General features: G+C 45.1%; 1 protein-coding gene across 5 annotated transcripts in view; it reads right to left on the bottom strand.

The window, feature by feature from the left end:
* unc13bb (unc-13 homolog Bb (C. elegans)) overlaps window positions 1-19284 on the bottom strand; it is a 106898-nt gene that overhangs the window by 14313 nt on the left and 73301 nt on the right. For 3 of the 5 annotated variants that reach the window (XM_052525731.1, XM_035776146.2, XM_052525732.1), the window contains 15 exons: window positions 12708-12754; window positions 12494-12572; window positions 11515-11589; window positions 11168-11387; window positions 10454-10681; window positions 10118-10259; window positions 9559-9728; window positions 7245-7360; window positions 6944-7107; window positions 5980-6130; window positions 5785-5853; window positions 5598-5687; window positions 5266-5403; window positions 4274-4404; window positions 4107-4192 (listed from right to left, as the gene is read on the bottom strand). In XM_052525731.1, coding sequence (XP_052381691.1) covers window positions 4107-4192; window positions 4274-4404; window positions 5266-5403; window positions 5598-5687; window positions 5785-5853; window positions 5980-6130; window positions 6944-7107; window positions 7245-7360; window positions 9559-9728; window positions 10118-10259; window positions 10454-10681; window positions 11168-11387; window positions 11515-11589; window positions 12494-12572; window positions 12708-12754 — 1906 coding nt within the window. Of the gene's footprint in view, window positions 1-4106; window positions 4193-4273; window positions 4405-5265; window positions 5404-5597; window positions 5688-5784; window positions 5854-5979; window positions 6131-6943; window positions 7108-7244; window positions 7361-9558; window positions 9729-10117; window positions 10260-10453; window positions 10682-11167; window positions 11388-11514; window positions 11590-12493; window positions 12573-12707; window positions 12755-14401; window positions 14425-14729; window positions 17325-19284 lie in introns of all 5 variants that reach the window. The other 2 variants (XM_035776144.2, XM_035776145.2) reach the window with 1 other exon arrangement.

Below are 19284 nucleotides of genomic sequence, written 5' to 3'. Positions count from 1 at the left end.
GGCTTATTGCAGGCTGAGTGTGTGATGGGCAGCTCCACTCCCCTTGTGCCCCTGGGCACGGTGATTAACACACACAAAACATTGAGAGACATCTATCATTGGGAGTGTGTGAAAATGAGTTTCATGAGGACAGAGGAAAGTTAGAGATGTACAATCCACCTCTGGGGAGAGGAGGTAACAGATGGGGTCCTGGGAGTCATGAGCAGCTTTCACACCCAGCACATCTACTCCCTGCTTCTGTCGCCCTCTCGCTCTGCACCGCATGAAGCTCTACTGTATCTCACATCCCCAGAACTCCTCCATCCTCCTCTCTCTCCATACTCAACTTCAGTGTAGCTTGCTCCACATGCTTCCTCCCTAGTAATCCCACTCAGCCCTCCGCCTTGCACTCGTCGGAGTAAGTAAAACATTGTCAGAAACTGTCCGACCACAGAGAAACAGCCTTCCCTATAGGATTACCTTTGCATCTCTGATGTGAATGACAGTTTTCACTGGAAACACAGATCTAACTATGTTTATATGTTGGGGGTTCTGGGAGGAGAACAAGACAAGAGGAGTGATGGGGTGGAGTTGATGCTCTTACCAGCATAAAATGTCTGCCCACGAAGGTGGAATTCAGATGGGGCTAGAACACAGAGGAATGAGCACGGACCGAAGGAACGAAATGAAAGACAACAAGGCAACAAAATAGAAAGAAATAGATCAAGATAGAAGTGGAAAGGAAGATTGAATGGAGACGAGCTCCGGTAGAAATGAAATTATATTCAACACTAAAATACATTATATAAACTAGGTGGTTCCAGCCCTGATAGCTGATCGGCTGACAGCCGTAGTATATCAGGCTGTACACCAGGGGTATGACACCACGTTTCCTTTTACTGCTCTAATAAAGTTGGTAACCAGTTAATAATTGCAATACCTCGGGGGTTTGTTGTGTATGGCCAATATACCACGGCTAACGGCTGAATCCAGAACAGTACCTAAGAACCGCCCTTAGCTGTGGTATATTGGCCATATACTGTACTACACCCCCTCAGGCGTTATTGCGGAAATATTTAACGGCTAACAGAATACTGGAACATCTTGTAGAATAGCATAAGAAGAGGGTCTCTTATCATTTACAGTACAGTATGCAGTCTTACCCTGAAGCCACTGGTAATGATCAACGGAATTTTCTCTGTGATTGAGGTCAGGGCTTTGTGATGGCCACTCCAATACCTTGACTTTGTTGACCTTAAGCCATTTTGACAACTTTGGAAGTATGCTTGGGGTCATTGTCCATTTGAAAGACCCATTTGCAACCATGCTTTAACTTCCTGACTGATGTCTTGAGATGTTGCTTCAATATATCCACGTAATTTTCCTTCTCGTGATGCCATCGATTTTGTGAAGTGCACCAGTCCCTCCTGCAGAAAAGCACCCCCACAACATGATGCTGCCACCCCCGTGCTTCATGGTTCGGATGGTGTTCTTCGGCTTGCAAGCCTCCCCCTTTTTCCTCCAAACATAACAATGGTCATTATGGCCAAACAGTTCCATTTTAATTTCATCAGACCAGAGAACATCTCTCCAAAAAGTACAATCTTTGTCCCCATGTGCATTGGCTTTCTTTATGCCGGTTTTGGAGCAGTGGCTTCTTCCCTGCTGACCTGCCTTTCAGGTTATGTTGATATAGGACTCGTTTTACTGTGGATATAGATACTTTGTACCTGTTTCCTCCACCATCTACACAAGGTCCTTTGCAGTAGTTCTGGGATTGATTTGTATTTTTCGCACCAAAGTACATTCATCTCTAGGAGACAGAACGAGTCTCCCTCCTGAGCGGTATGACGGCTACGTGGTTCCATGGTGTTTATACTTGCGTACTATTGTTTGTACAAATTAATGTGGTACCTTCAGGCTTTTGGAAATTGCTCCCAAGGATGAACCAGACTTGTGGAAGTCTACAGTTTATTTTTTTCTGATGTCTTTGCTGATTTCTGTTGATTTTCCCATGATTTCAAGCAGAGGCACTGAGTTTGAAGGTAGGTCTTGAAATACAGTGGGGCAAAAACGTATTTAGTCAGCCACCAATTGAGCAAGTTCTCCCACTTAAAAAGATGAAGCCTGTACTTTTCATCATAGGTACACTTCAACTATGACAGACTAAATGAGAAAAAAAATCCAGAAAATCACATTGTAGGATTTTTAATGAATTTATTTGCAAATTATGGTGGAAAATAAGTATTTGGTCACCTACAAACAAGCAAGATTTCTGGCTCTCACAGACCTGTAACTTCTTCTTTAAGAGGCTCTTCTATCCTCCACTCATTACCTGCATTAATGGCACCTGTTTGAACTTATCAGTATAAAAGACACTTGTCCACAACCTCAAACAGTCACACTCCAAACTCCACTATGGCCAAGACCAAAGAGCTGTCAAAGGACACCAGAAACAAAATTGTAGACCTGCACCAGGCTGGGAAGCCTGAATCTGCATTAGGTAAGCAGCTTGGTTTGAAGAAATCAACTGTGGGAGCAATTATTAGGAAATGGAAGACATAGAAGACCACTGATAATCTCCCTCGATCTGGGGCTCCACGCAAGATCTCACCCCGTGGGGTCAAAATGATCACAAGAACAGTGAGCAAAAATCCCAGAGAGCTGGGACCAAAGTAACAAAGCCTACCATCAGTAACACACTAAGCCGCCAGGGACTCAAATCCTGCAGTGCCAGACGTGTCCCCCTGCTTAAGCCAGTACATGTCCAGGCCCATCTGAAGTTTTCCAGAGAGCATTTGGATGATCCAGAAGAAGATAGGGAGAATGTCATATGATCAGATGAAACCAAAATAGAACTTCTTGGTAAAAACTCAACTTGGTCGTGTTTGGAAGACAAAGAATGCTGAGTTGCATCCAAAGAACACCATACCTACTGTGAAGCATGGGGGTGGAAACATCATGCTTTGGGGCTGTTTTTCTGCAAAGGGATCAGGACGACTGATCCGTGTAAAGGAAAGAATGAAAGGGGCCATGATTAAGTGAAAACCTCCTTCCATCAGCAAGGACATTGAAGATGAAACGTGGCTGGGTCTTTCAGCATGACAATGATCCAAAACACACCGCCCGGGCAACGAAGGAGTGGCTTCGTAAGAAGCATTTCAAGGTCCTGGAGTGGCCTAGCCAGTCTCCAGATCTCAACCCCATAGAAAATCTTTGGAGGGAGTTTGTGTCCGTGTTGCCCAGCAACAGCCCCAAAACATCACTGCTCTAGAGGAGATCTGCATGGAGGAATGGGCCAAAATACCAGCATCAGTGTGTGAAAACCTTGTGAAGACTTACAGAAAACGTTTGACCTCTGTCATTGCCAACAAAGGGTATATAACAAAGTATTGAGATAAACTTTTGTTATTGACCAAATACTTATTTTCCACCATAATTTGCAAATAAATTAATTAAAAATCCTACAATGTGATTTTCAGGAATTGTTTTTCTCATTTTGTCTGTCATAGTTGAAGGGTACCTATGATGAAAATTACAGGCCTCTCATATTTTTAAGTGGGAGAACTTGCAATTGGTGGCTGACTAAATACTTTTTTGCCCCACTGTACATCACAGGTACACCTCCAATTGACTCAAATGATGTCAATTAACCTATTAGAAGCTTCTAAAGCCATGACATTTTCTGTAATTTTCCAAGCCTTTTAAAGGCACAGTCAACTTAGTGTATGTAAACTTCTGACCCACTAGAATTGTGATTGTGACTTTTATGTGAAATAATCTGTCTGTAAACAATTGTTGGGAAAATGACTTGTCAGGCACAAAGTAGATGTCCTAACCAACTTGCCAAAACTATAGTTTGTTAACAAGAATTTGGGGAGTGGTTGAAAAACAGGTTTTAATGACTCCAACCTAAGTGTATGTAAACTTCTGACTTCAACTGTATAGTCTGGGGCTCATTCTTTTGCCATATAGTCACAACTAACACAAACACACTCAGACAAAAGGCCAGATAGGGCCATTAAGACTGGGAATATGGTATTAGTGGTTGAGGAGCTTGAACCCAAATTGACGCAGACTGGACACGTGTCTGCTCGGCTCCTGATCGGTCATCGGTGGTGACTCACCCTCCATGGCATACTTCATGTCCTGGGAGAACAGCGCCCACATGACTTCAGCACACACCTTCCCCACATTCAGCTCCTGAGGGAACCTGGAGGAGAGATGGTAGAGAGTATCATTACATACTGGAAATATTACAGGAGTACATAAATTAGTGTGTGTGGATACTAACTGGTTGAGCACAGGTGTGTAGGAGTTCCTGTCCTCCTCTATGATGGAGACTATAAGGGTGATCAGTTTGGGCCAGAAGTCCAGGTTCTTGATGCTGGGGCCTTGCTCCTCCAGGGGAAGATCCTCTTTGTGCTGGACCAGAACACAACCACACTCCCAGTCAGACAAAACACTGAATGTAACACTGCTGGATTAAAGTGATATCCCGTGACATATTCATATGAAAAGGGTGTTGAATCAAAAACAAATTTTGACCACCAGGCAAAATGACATGTTAATTGTATAGATACTCCTCTGAGAAAACCAAATGATCCAAACTATGTCTCTATCATAATCCGTTCAAATGTTAATGTCGTTTTTACCCTTGTAGGATGGTTAAAATTAGGGTGACAAAATAAATGGAGACCAGAGGAAAAAAAAGTGGTCATAAATCAGGAAAACAGCATCACGTCAGCTAGGGGATATACTGTGCAAGATTTAAGGTTAACTGACAGGCTCACTGTTGAACTCGCAATCTTTCTTTTCGAATCCGGAGGACATAAAACAATAGGGAGGTAAGATAAATACTGATTTTGAGACATGACATAGTATTTTAATATACGCTGTTCATATTCATGCGAAGTCCCTGTTCTTTTCTTTTTGATTATTGCGACACTCGGTAACAACTTGGAAGACAAAACGTAAATTCCTCAAAAGTGTCGGCGATAAAGCTGCACCACTGTCAACTGAGCTTGGTGCTCATTATGGGATGTACTAGGTTATGACATCTGACTTTTTGATGTCATGTTAATGATATGGTAGATAAAGACCCCACTGAATGATTCAGAACATGAATTATACTTGCCTTGGTAAAATGTATTTTCTAACATAATGAAGTGAAATGTCATCACCAAAGTGCATTTTCAACCACTCTGGGTAGAATATGAATATACTGCATTAATTCTGTTCGTGTAAATGGCAGTGAGTTGAACTAAGATCGACTGTGTGACTCACTGTGTCCAGCAGCTGGTACTGGCGGCTGTACAGCTCCTGGCAGTTGTTGAAGATGTAGTCGTAGGTGGAGTTGAGGCAGGCCTTAACACAGTCCCTCACCACCTGACTGGCTCTAGGGGGACTCTGCAGTTCCTGGACCTGAACACCAGAGGGAGATGATGAGCGTTATAGAGAACACTTACACAGCACAATAAAGAGTGATATATCGTAATGATTTACAGTCATAGCACCAGTACCCATTGAGAGTAAGAAAAACTAAAACACATCAAAGGCAGGAGTAGAGAAAATGTTTCTTCACAGAGAGTCTTTGTAGCCCAGCCCTTTGCCTATACCTTCATCCTGAAGAAGGTGATGCTGGTCAGTAGGTCCACAGTGGACTTCAGGTCCTGGAGACGATCCTTACTGCTGGCAGGAAAGTTGTTCTGAGGGAGAATAATTGGGGACCATTCCATGAGGAAAAACAGAGATAGAGGGGGAAGGTGCATATTTAGAGGTCAATGTTAAAACTTCTCAATTTACCCTATATGTGGAGAGGTCAATGCGCAAGGAGTTGTGGAGTTGATCCAATAGCTTGACAAAGCGCTCTTTCTGTTGGAGGGAAGAGAGAATTAAGGTGAAAATCATTCAGAGAAAGACAACCTGTGGTATATAACAACTACAAGGTAGATGGTGTTATTGGGGTTGGGAGAGAAAGCGGTGTGGGGCCATACGAACCCCGAAGTTGGAGGCGGCGAAGCGGTCAGAGGCGGAGACGTTGGTGGAGGCGGTGGTGTGGGCGTAGAAGGCATTGATGTTGGCCAGCAGGGTGCTCATCACTGCCGGAACGCCAGGACACATGTACTTAGAGGACAGGCAGGCGAAGTGCCTAGACACACCAGGAGAGGGCACTGTCACGGAGGGCTCAAAGACAGCAGATCAATGTTGGTTGATTCTACTATTTAAAAGTTTCATTACGTCTCTTGTTCACATCCCATAATTATCGCAATGTAATGTTCAGGTCGAAATGCTAAGGACATGTTTGTGTAATATGACCCAATTTATACCACACAGACATCTTTCATTATTGGGCAAAATAATATACAGTAGCAGTGGATTTCAGGGACGTAATAGGATTTACAACACACTGCACAAGAGCAGGCCTATGTTTAGCTAGCTAGCACTCTCTCTGGGGTCAGGTTTTCACCCAATGATCCCTCACTATGTGGGATGACTGTCTCATTTCTCCCATCAGGCCCCTGCCCCATTACGTCTGAGGGATGGCCACCTGAGTGTGTTTTGTGTAAATGATGGAGCCAGTTAACAGGCATCTGTACGGAAAATGGCACCTCATGGAGACAAAGCCATTTTTAGACCATTTATAATTGACTTTCCTTCATTTGGGGCCACCAGGAAATAACAACAGCACCAAATGGCTATTTCATATTAGAGAAAAGGGGGAGAAGGACAGAGAGTGAGATGGAGAGAGCACAAGAGAGAGATAAGATAAATAACAGAGATAAGAGACGAGAGAGTGAGAGAATAAGAGAAAGAGAAGAAACAGAACGAGAGAAGAGGGAACAAGAGAAAGAGAGCAGACAAAAGAGGGAACAAGAGAAAGAGAGCGAACAAAAGAGAGATCGAACAGAGCGTGTGATAGCAAGAGAAAGTTAGAGTAGGTCGTCAGATTCCTCTGACTCACGTCATTGCCTGGTAGATTGACTCGATCCCGTATCGCATGGCAAACTCATCCACTATCTCCTGGGCCACCTCGTCAAAGTACACCTTCCAGGCATCGTCTCCTTTGGCATCTGGGATCCTCACCACCCCCTGGCCCAGAACGTCCGTTGAGTGGTGGAAGAGGTTCTGGAAGGCAGACAGCCACAATGTCCGTATGATACAGAGACCCACAAGAAGCTGTGTTTCAGAGCTGGTTTAGGACTAGTTTCAATTATGGTTTCTGCAGTAATCTTACGAACAAAGAGATGTACTGAGTGTTGTACCTCGTGTAGACAGGTGTACTGGACGTGATAGGGAGCCACTTTCTCCTCTCCCTTGATCTCCACACTTATGTGGAGACGAATAGCGCCGGACACGGCCGACTTGTCGGTCCTCTTCTCTGTAACAATAGACACACACAAGTCAGTGAGTCAAATAATATAATCTAGATCTGTCACATTGACCAGGTCTGCTAATCAAATGGCAATTACAGACTATTACTATCAATGGGTCTACAGTGGCTCCGCTACAAGGCCATTCAGTGGGTGCTATACTACTAGCATTACTACAGTTTGTACTGAGGACAAGGGCTCAGGGTTGTATGGATTTGTCCTTGTTCTTCCGGCTGAGGACACTTCAGCTGGTCTTATTCTGGAAGTGGCGTGTTCGGCAGCTCATCCCCGGCTATTTCCCCTGACAGCCACATTATCAGGGTAATTCGTACGTGTCGTCTAAGCGGCCGCGATAGGACTGGAGTGTGCTACATATTAATCAAGGAGGAGATCTCCCCTAAGAGGATGGAGGAGATGAAAGAGAGAGAGTGGCTTTGCGTATGATTTCACAGCTCTTTTAGTGTTGTATCGAACACAGTCACTGAGTAACATCAGCTAAATGTATATTTCACAGTCTAGGGAAAGTGTACAGACGTTTCCCCTTGTCATAGAGCTAACACACTAAGCAACCACTTTAACATTCAAGAAGTGCTGTTCCTTTGAAGGCCTTTTCAGTATCATGGTGGAGTCGTTTTCAAAAAGTCATGATTAAACAGGCAAAGAAAGAGGCCTGCAGCTTCAGAATGGCACAGTTAATCACATACCCATGCACGCAAACAAACACACCACATCAGTAACTCATGCTGGGTCTCTCATCTGCAGGGATAGGAAGTCCATGACAGACAGTGAGGCATCCCTAAAAACGTTATCATTAAGAGGAGGAAGAAAAAGGAAAGCCAAGGGCGATGAAACAATTCACTTTTGGAAAGTGTTTAAAGCTAGAAGAACATTGAAGAGCTTTTTCAACACCCCACCCTCCTCCTGAGTCCCATTCCAAAAGGGAGAGTGTAAAAGCTAAAAAACAGAGGAAGAAAGAAACCATGTGGACAAAGGAAGACAGAAAGGGGCAGGAGAGGAAGCACAAATGAGAGTAAGCCCAGGGGAAAGTAAAGACCATGGTGGTGACAGCCAATGTTTTCATCCAGGGCAAGTAGGAGCCTTAGGGCCACTCCTCGCCTGTGCAATTGGGCAAGACAAATGGTATTGCTGGCCAAGGGAGACGTGGGTAATGAGGTACAAGCACAACACAGACTGGACTAGAGAAGAGGGCTACAATGTAGATCAGAGCTGGTGACATATGAGAGGCAGATACACTAGGGTGCTAACTAACCCACTGTATTACAGTAAGAGGTCTTGGGTGTTGCGGGAGCTAGCACATAAGGATTTCACTGCACATTTCATAAATGCTGTCAACTGTGTATGTATCAAATACATTTTGATTCAATGTTTATTTTCCTAGACTTTCAACCCATCATTAACTAACCCTGGAACAGACAGTCCATTAAGACAAAGCACTGTGTAGCAACTAACAATCTGTTAGTTTAAAGGGTTGATTTCAGCCCTCCTATAGAGTATAATAATAGAGTATAATTCAAAACGGAAAAGGAGGGAATTGGCAGATGCAATGAGGACGCTAACAGAATATGCCTTTGGCATAACTTAGAAGAGTAGATGTATGAGTGATAGGGATTAGAGCAGTACATATCTGGAAAACGGAGGATTCCAGGATAAAAGAAGCATGAACAAAACAAACAACCTTCACCCTTTTGATCATCTGAAACGTTTTGATTCTCACACCAACCCCATCAGATCAGAAGGGAATATTCCCTCAAAGCGGCGGCTGAATACAGGCACTTCTAGGTTGAGACCCGCGTACACACACTAAAAATAGAGCCTCTTGGACACAATGAGGAGGGAGCACAGGGGCATGTGAGGACTGTGGAGAGGCTGTGAAAGGGGGAGGGCCCTGTACACTGGACACTTTCCAACGGCTCAGAGTTGGCCTGATATGGACAGTTTCATGGCTTCACTCCAGAGAACACATTAACATTAGATTAACATAGAATCAACCAGGCCCTGTGTGAAGCCACTACTATTTCTCAGGGCTGCGATGCAGTGGAATGTCCCCCTTTGACGCGGTCATTCTTACCATTCTGATCCCTTTGACTAATCTGTACATGCACTTAACATAACGATGGGTCTCGAACACAGGCAGCCACCTTCGTCTCACATACAGTCGACATAATGCAGGATAGCGAGGACGTACCCAGGTTATACCAGACGTCCATCTCTCCGCTGAGCGTGCGGACCTCGATGATGCTCTGACCCAGGAAGTCGTCGGACTCTCTCTTCAGACGCTGCTTCACCCGGGACTTGATGTCATCGTCCTCGTCCCACACACGCACCTTGATGCGGTCCGACGAGTTATGACACTCGCTGGGGGGAATGAGTAAGGTAGCGTTAACGTGAAGATTTCATACCAAGAACAGATATGCATGGTAACTACATTGCGTGGATGCTAACATTGCAGCTCATTCTAAGGTAGTAGAACTGAACTAGGTGTGGCCTGATGCAATATAAGAGGAAGAGTTAATTACACGTGTGTGCACCACTACCATGAATAAATTAGTGTCTCCCATTGTCAAATGGCACCAGACAGCGTGTGATATTTTGGAAGTGGGTTAAACATGACCACATACTTCCTTTGGGTGAGGACATTTAGACTGCCTGAGGCTTGAAGTCTTGGCCTGCTTACACATTATAGGAACACGTGCTCTCGCAGGATAATACTACTGACTACATGTGCAGGGCCAAGTCAGACTCACAAGTGGAACTTCTCCTCCCAGACAGGGTTGAGGTTGCCGTAGATGGTTTTGGTCCTCTTCTTGGTCTTGCCCACCTGGACTGTGACGTAGGGGTCGCTGGAACCCGTCTTGTCTTTGGCCTGCAGTCCCTGGGCACACAGCACTGCAGACAGACATATGAACAGTGAGACAGGGAAGCATCATACCACAGGTGGACAGACAGGATGACAGTCATTCGAAATCAATAAAGAGACATGGACATAGTCAGATGGGGAGAGAAGACTAGTTACAGTACAATAGAACAGTTCATGGAACGTGACCACTGGTGCAATACCATTACTCCCTGTGTTGGTGTACCTGTGATGGTGATCTTGGCCGACCACTTGGAGGTTCCGTCCAGTACACTCTGTTTGATGGTCTTCATCTGCTGAGCGTGGATCGCCTTGCTGACAACAAAGACATCCCGGATCACGTCAAAGATCTCCGGCTTGTTCCTCTCCCTGATCTTCATGCGGTCCTTCATGGCCATGATGATGTTCTGGGTACGATCCTCAGCCCCATGCTTGGAGCTCTTCTCCGCAGCACCTAGAACATCAGAAACCACCCAAAAACAGTACATGGAATAGGAGTCTCTTTGTGGCACCATAATGTGAAGGTTGTGATGTAAATATTCGTATATATCTACCCAGTTGTTAAAAGCTATTTATTTGACCATCCAAGTCATCAGAATGACAAAGCACTTGGATGTATAATTATGTCTTCAGTGCAACATCAGTCATAACCAACAGAGTACACCATATAACTCCACTGTACTTTACATATCACTGACAGCTGTATTCTGGGATGGTGAGGAGGTAGGAGTAAATCAACAGGAAAGTGTCGACCCAGCCAAATGAGAGAAATTATAAAACACAAATCTATTGCAAAATGCATATCTACGTCTCATACACTGTCAATCGTGTGACTGGCTTTTCAATGCATCAGATCGCTCAGTTTAGCAATACGGCTGCGTCGTCGCAAAAGGATCCGAAACATACTTCGTCTGTCTAGCTTCAGCTGTGCTGTACTTACGCTGCAGGCAGTCAGCATTCAGCAGTTCCTGGCACTTCTCGTGACACTTAACCCCACACTCGGAGCACCTCATGCCCTGGCGGGCAATGCCCCACAGCAGCCCCTCACACTCATAGCAGTAGGTGGGCGTGGTGGCCGTCCACACCTCAAAGTTATGGGGCGTGGTGCAGGAGATGGGGTAGATCAGAGCCTGAAGAGTCTTCTTATAAACGTGGTTCTTCTACAGTGGGGGAGGAGATAGGAATAAGTAATATCTCAGTATCCTAAAATATTGGTCCTCTCAGGTGAGTTTTGAACAGAGTCTTGATTAATTCAGTAGAGTAATATGCATCCCATGATGTACTCACCAGCTCCTCGTCTTTGACGGAGGAGCGCGCGGCCATGGAAGAGGTGATTCCAGCCTTTCTAGCCTGGACCAGTGACTGTGGACGACAGGTGAAAATCTTGTTAGTTGCCATGTTAAAACAACTAAACCCAAACAGTGATCACAAAGATTGGTGGAGTATTGTAAGTGTTCTGTGAACCTTTACCCAGTGAGTGTACTACCCAAGTGAGTAGAACAAGGCCCATAGAGTTAAAACCAGACCGGGTGAAGGAAGGAACTAATGTAAGGATTGTTACAACACAGGTCATGTAAGGTGATAACATGGGAGGAACTAAACCATCACTGACCAGTCAAGACGTGTGTGTGTGTGTGTGTCCAATGGAGGATTCAGTTAAAACTCCAGTAGTGATGGTCTGTACATGGCTCAGCATGTAAGGGTGGAGAATAAAACCCAACAGAACAAATCAATCTATGATATGAATTAATTAAGGGGAGAGGTAGACTACGAGGAAGGGAATATTGTTTTAAATGGTTATATCAAGTAGGAAAACTACAGTGCAGTTGCATGGTGACATTTGGTTACTCAGGTGCAGCATGAAACCCCTGTTGCACATTATTTGCAGAAGAGCTGCATGGTGTACAATCTCTTGTCCTACTTGATATACAGTATAATAAAAACAATTGACTAAAAGGAAAGGAGCGATTGTGTTTTTTCCACTTACCATAGCCTGACCAAGGAGAGTGATTGCATTCAAGAGAATTGTGGGGAATAATTAGAGAGAATGTAACACTGGTTTGACATGTGCCTCACTGGGTGATAGCTCTGTGATTCCTTATGATGATATCACTTTTTTTCAAGCAAATGCTGAAATTATCAATTGAATCCTTAATTATCAAGATGCTTCTCTTGTTCTGGTATTACAGGATAGAACAACATGTACTGACAGACAGGACAGAAAGTGTGATTTGAAGCATTGAGACGGATGGGAAGCAACACCTACCACATCGCTGACCAGAGGTATAGGCTTCCTCTTACGAAGGTCTGGCATGCTGTCAATCCCAAACAAACCACTTCCACCGCTGTGGACACGGAACAGAATGATACACTCGTACAGAATACACAAACACATGCATCAGCTTTTCCAGCACATTAAAAAGGTATGTGAAATATAAATCAACATTGACAGAAATGATTTGGGCATCCTCATGATTTACCCTGGTTTGATCCAAGCTTGTCTGGAGTTGGGTCCATCATCTCGTCCCTGAAGGATTTAACACACATTCGTTTTTCAGAGTCAGTAATTAGACCACAGTAATATACTTAATCTTATATGTTAAAAAATGTACACAGAGGTTAGTGAGAATGGAACGAGACAGAGCAGGTTGAGTTTCACCTCTTGGATGGTACATGCAGAACAAAACCATTTCAGAACAGCATTTTAAGTAATGTCTCGAGACAAGGAGAGGATTATATTTGATCCATACATTTTTTTTTATTTTTTATTTTACCTTTATTTAACCAGGCAAGTCAGTTAAGAATGACGGCCTGGGAACAGTGGGTTAACTGCCCGTTCAGGGGCAGAATGACAGATTTGTACCTTGTCAGCTCGGGGGTTTGAACTCGCAACCTTCCGGTTACTAGTCCAACGCTCTAACCACTAGGCTACGCTGCCGCCACATGGCATCTAATGATTGTTGCCAAACTGAAAAGCCTAAAATAGATAAAATTCAACAACCAAAATGATCATTGTTTATATATACAGTACTAGTCAAACGTTTGGAGACACCTACTCATTCAACAGATTATCTTTATTTTTACTATTCTCTACATTGTAGAATAATAGTGAAGACATGAAAACAATGAAATAACACATGGAATCATGTAGTAACCAAAAAAAAGTGTTAAACGTATCAAAATATATTTTATTTCAGATTCGTCAAAGTAGCCACCCTTTGCCTTGATGACAGCTTTGCACACTCTTGGCATTCTCTCAACCAAGCTTCACCTGGAATGCTTTTCCAACAGTCTTCCATTGGTGTTATTTCATAGTTTGTCTTCACTATTCTACAGAAAATAGTAAAAATAAAGAAAAACCCTTGAATGAGTAGGTGTTCTAAAACTTTTGACCGGTATATGTGTTTATCTCAATAGCAAGAGGGAGGTGCATGTCAAATCAGATGTGGGAAGGAGATGAGGAACACTGAGCAGTTTGCTGTCCCACATCACTACAATGTACAGATGCAGATAAAGCAAGGCACAACTTGTTTTTGTTGCACAACAGAGAGAACTTTGGTGGGGAAGTACATTGGATAATTTTACAATAACTATACATGTTTTATCTCTCGTCCTCTGAGGTAAAGTGTTTCATCAGGGCCAGTGCTCCTCTTCCACTCAGATTAATGGGGCTACAGTTAGGTAGCTGGACCCCTCTGGGGCTCTCCTCTCCCAGTACTAGGAGGTTCTGACAGCACTTGAAACAGTTCTGAGGGAACCAGGTAGATTCGGCTGTTGTATGTAAACACTGAAGCCGGTGCGAGAATATGGCTTCTCCAAAAACAACTTCACCACAGTGTTTTCTATTGGTCTGATCCTGCCAAGAACATAATTATTTTACTCTATTCAGGTTTACAGAAATAATAGGAGCTTTTAATTCGATCAAAACATAATTCTATATCCATTTGAAAATGCATTCATTAGGTGCAAACCTCAAAAATAAATCACAAGCAAAGAGTTAAACACCTCAGTTCAAGGTATGACAAACAAAAAGGGACCATGCTTGGCTCCGTGCATACGATATAAAAACACCCAACGGCAAACAACAGTCGCACCAAAACTCAAACTATATCTGTGTAAATGAAAACAACAAAACATAACTGAAAAGGGAGCTCATTTGAAATTCATGAGTAACCTGGTCATCTTCTCTGCTGCCATCTGGAAGGAAGAACATCCATCAAAAAAGACAACATTAGGGTTCATGTATATAAATAGCTAAGAAGATCATAAATAACCAGGTCAACTATACTACCAATCGACAATTTTCAATCCAAGGTGTCAGGATCAATCATATCTTATACTGCTACATTAATAGTTATAAATTATGGGCTAAATGTGTCATTTCCATCTAATGAAGACAGAGAAAAGCAGTCAGAGTTTAGGTACATAGGGAATATGAGTGTTAGATTACTTATTTTTTTTGCTGTACTTGCAAATAATGTAGCACACGAAAGGAGATCTACCTGGATTGAACTCCTCAGAGAACGTGGACTGGGATCCTTGGGAAGTTCTGGAAAGTTTACATCTCTGTCTTTTTTCTTTCAGGATGCGCTGCAGATTAGCAAGGCGTTCCTTCTTAGGGCTAACATCCTGTTCTCTAAACTCATCCTGATCAGCTCCATCGTGGTCTTCTCCTATTGGACTTAACCCTGTTGGACTTAACCCTGTTGGACTTAACCCTGTCCCCTCTGGGCTGATGTTAAAATCTGCTGAACTCTTCCCAGCCCTTCCTGGAGGACTGTGGTCTGGTGTTAGCTCTGGGTTGGACAGTTCTCCATCAGTCTGATACTCTCCTTGGCTCTCTAAATGCTCCATGGAGTGATACTCGGTAGGGGTGCAGGGGGAGTGAGTCCTTTCATTTGGGGATGCTTGTAGGGAGCAAGGCAGGTTCTCTTGGGCTGGGCTGCAGTCCACATAGATTGAGGCCTCGCTATATTCTTCCAGAGGAGACGCAGAGCGAACGTGATCAGTTGGCATAGTGATCGCTCCCTCCGGGGGTTCAGGGGAGCAGGTTCTGACAGGAGAGGGAGCTGCTTCTGACTCACTGTCATCATTGCCAGGCTCCGGGCTCGAACCCTCCAGCTTCCTCAGAGCCCCTTTCAAAGCAGACCTAAAGGTGAGCACAGCCTTCCCAATGTTTTTCACATCAAATCCCACATTGAGGAGCTGGGTGTTCTCAGGCTCAGGGCTAGGCAGGTCCCCCGACACCCACCCTCCTGCATCGTCTCTTGGAACACACTGTTCAGTCCACTCCCTGTCCAGGCTCTCAACGGATCCCACATCCAGGGTGTCAGCAGAGGACGTATAGCGGTCATAGGGGGAGTGCAGCTCCAGGTAGCCATCATCACAGTCTGTGAGCAGTACAGTGGAGCAACTCATGCTCCTGGACGGCCCACAGCTCCCCACATCAGCATAGGCGTCCATTGTGTGGTAGCCGGAGCTCCGAGAGTATGGGCAGTTGGCTGAACAGTCACACACTAGGTGTCCATTGCTGCCCTGCTGCCTGGGGTGCCGCCAGTCCACCACACTAGACGAGCTGGAGGGGGAGTTCTTATGGATGCCGAACAGCAGGGACAGGTGCTCTGAGCTGCTGTGGGAGGACTGGCCTGGGGTGCTGCTGGTCTCTCCTGTGGTGTACCTGTCCCAGGCACCTGGCCCTGCACAGTGGTCCTCCACCTCCTCCCCACTGTTCTGACAGGAGTAGATGTCTTCTTCGCTCCAACCGTTCTCCTCGCTCCAGCCCCCATCTCCGCTCACACTGTGCTGCATGCCTGCCGAGGCCCAGCCACTCTGCCATAGCCTGGCCTTAAATGAGCGGTACCTGGCATCCCGGTCCAGAGTGTTGGAGCTGTGACATGACGACAGGGAGCTGGTGCTGGGGCAGTCATGGGCATACCCTTGGTCCAGGTAGGAGAGGCTGGCTTGACTGGGCCCTGGTCGTGAAGAGGACACTTCTGAGCTGTGATCGGAATTCTCCTGGTCAGCTGGTTCGGGTTGGCAAGGAGCTAACCTTTCTCTCCATGTTTTAGGTGACTCCTGGGGTGGCACCATCATCATCTTCACTGGGTCTTTGTCCCAAGACCCCTGCAGGCACTCCAGTAAAGGACTGGTGGCCCTCCTGTGGAAGGCTGTGACAACATTCTGATTGCCCGGGCTGCCACTAGGCCTCTGAGGGGTCTGGGGTCCTGGTGCTGAGGCTCCAGAGGAGTAGAGCTCCCCTATCTCATTCAGCACTGCATCCACACAGCAGGAGACCTCATCCACTGAGCCTCTCACAGAGGTCAGGTACTGCCGCAGGTCTGCGATCTCCTCCTGAATCTTGTTGATACCTCTCAGCTCTTTCAATATGTGTTCGACAATGTCACTGGAGCATTTCTCTCCCTCATCTTCCTCCTCTTCACTAGGAGAAGGCCTGTGTGTGTCCTCCACAACCCCGATCCCATCCTGACATTCAGCGCTGCTGTTCTCTCCAGAGGGAGTGATGGGTAGGCTAGCGGTGGGGCCGTTGGTACTTACAGTACCTGGGGCTTTGATGAAACCCTCTTTGTTCAGCGTCATATTCCCAGCCACAGGTGGGTTTAGAGTCCCTGTGTGACTTCGGCCATTGGGCAGGGAGGAGTGGAGTCCAGTGAACTCTCCACTGGAGGGGTCTCTCTTCAGGCCACATATAAATATGTCCTGCTCCACAGGGGAGAGCAGATGATGGGGCTGGTGGATGGAGGGCTCCCCCGGCCCTGCCGGGCCCTGCAGGAACTTCTGGAACTTCCTCCGCAGGCTCCGGCCCACCTTGGGACTCTGAGTGCTCTTCTTACCCCCCAGCTCCCTCTTGGACCACTTGTGTGGACTCTGAGGTGCCTCTACACCGCTGTACTCATCTGGTCCACTGAGGCCCTTCTCGTGGCCCCTAGAGAACATCCCTGAGGACTGTCTGGGGGCCTGGCTTCCTGGTCTTCGTCCTCAGGGGCCAACCAGCACCCTGGGCCTCAGTTCTTTGTGTGACCACACAACATCCTGATGATGTAGAAGAGACTGATCTGCTCACAGAGCCTTGTCCATGACTGGCAAGGCAGAGAAGACAGAGACATGAGAGAAATACAACTTTGTTTTTCAAAATATTATTATATACGCAAAGATTTGTTTTAATTTTGCAATGTTTGTTTCCTATCAACATGAACCTGCCCTTATGCATGCGTACAAGCCATTTCATCCTTTACATTTCAGTCATTGGCATAAAGTACACAAATCCCTCAGAGAATCAATAAACATATTTATAATTCCACCTTCATTTTGAGACCTTGCCAGTATACACATTTTTCAGTCCAACAGACCAGAAAGCAGAGAGAGAAAAACACCAAATTCCTGCTGCTATATAATGGCCGCTATATAATGTCTGGTGATATCATTAAAAAACAAATTAAATAAGTGGTGCTATAGCCAAGATAAGTAAAATTGCAATGGATGACTGGATGAGTTATTTGAGCAGTCAGTTTCTATATGGTTTGCAAACAACGCACATAAGAATTTATCTTGCTCATGCCAATGCACTCCTATTGACACTGCCGGCATAATCATACAAAACTCAGACAAAATGCAGACACTCAGGCATGGGAGAGTGGGAGTAGAGGGCATTCATCTCTGCAACGCCAGAGAGAGATTATGGTGGAGCGTGGAATTGTGATAAAAATCCCACATTGATATTGGGGGTCATTGTGAGTCAAACCAATGCTCTGTACATCAGTGGGTTGGCCACTCACCCCCTCTCTTCAGTCACAGAGAAGGAAAGAGCAAGGAAATGATCGGACACCGTACAGCTGGTATAAACTCTATAATTAGGACATGATCAGAAGACAGCCTGGTAATTAGTTGACGGCTCAATTCTCTCCTCTGAGTCAGGGTATTTTTTGTGCACACACCAGCTGCAGTAGAGATGCACTATATATACAAAAGTATGTGGACATCCCTTCAGATTAGTGGATTCGGCTACTTCTGACAGGTGTATAAAATCAAGCACACAGCCATGCAATCTCCAAAGACAAACATTGGCAGTAGAATTTCCTTACTGAAGAGCTCAGTGACTTTCAAAGTGGCACCGTCATAGGATGCCACCTTTCCAACAAGTCAGTTCTTCACATTCCTGCCCTGCTAGAACTGCGCCGGTCAACTGTAAGTGCTGTTCTTGTGAAGGGGAAACGTCTAGGAGCAACAACGGCTCAGCCACAAAGTGGTAGGCCATACAAGCTCCCAGAACGGGACCGCCGAGGGCTGAAGCGCGTAACTCGAAAAATCGTCCGTCCTCAGATGCAACACTCAGAGTTTCAAACGGCTTCTAGAAGCAACATCAGCACTATAATGTTTGTCCGTAGCTTCATGAAATGGGTTTCCATGGCCGAGCAGCCGCACACAAGCTTAAGATCACCATGCGCAATGCCAAGCGCCATTGAACTCGAACAGTGGAAACACATTCTCTGGATTGATGACTCAAGCTTCACCATCTGGCAGTCAGATGGATGAATCTGGGTTTGGCGGCTGCCAGGAGAATGCTACCCGCCCGATGCATGTAAAGTTTGGTGGAGGAGGAATAATGGTCTGGGGCTGTTACTAATACAATTGCTCAGAGAAACATATTTTGTTTAAAGGTGCAAAATATAGAAATCGAACTGCCATTTCCTTGTTGCTAAAATATCAGTTTGTGACAAAACAAGCAATGGACAGTGTAGATAATCATTGTAACATCTAAACCGCTGTGAAATACAGTATCTTGTCATAAAATCCAAAAAATTGTATTTTCTACAGTTTGAAGCTGGTGTACAAAACCGAAAGCAAAAGACAAAACGAAACTTAAAACCCGGGAAGCATAGAAACAGAGCACATAGAAGAGATTCTTAGAGGGTCCCAATAATTATGAACCTGGATGTACATGGAAATCCACAAATGTACTCTATAGTGAGGCAATAAGTAAATATGCACTTACGCAACAGCCAACTAACATTTAAGGATTCATTGCTTGTTCATCTACCC

The sequence above is a fragment of the Oncorhynchus keta genome, chromosome 9 (genome assembly GCF_023373465.1).
Source record: "Oncorhynchus keta strain PuntledgeMale-10-30-2019 chromosome 9, Oket_V2, whole genome shotgun sequence".
Taxonomy (NCBI): domain Eukaryota; kingdom Metazoa; phylum Chordata; class Actinopteri; order Salmoniformes; family Salmonidae; genus Oncorhynchus; species Oncorhynchus keta.
Note: the sequence above shows the minus strand (reverse complement) of the source record. Positions and strands in the feature narration are given on the sequence as shown.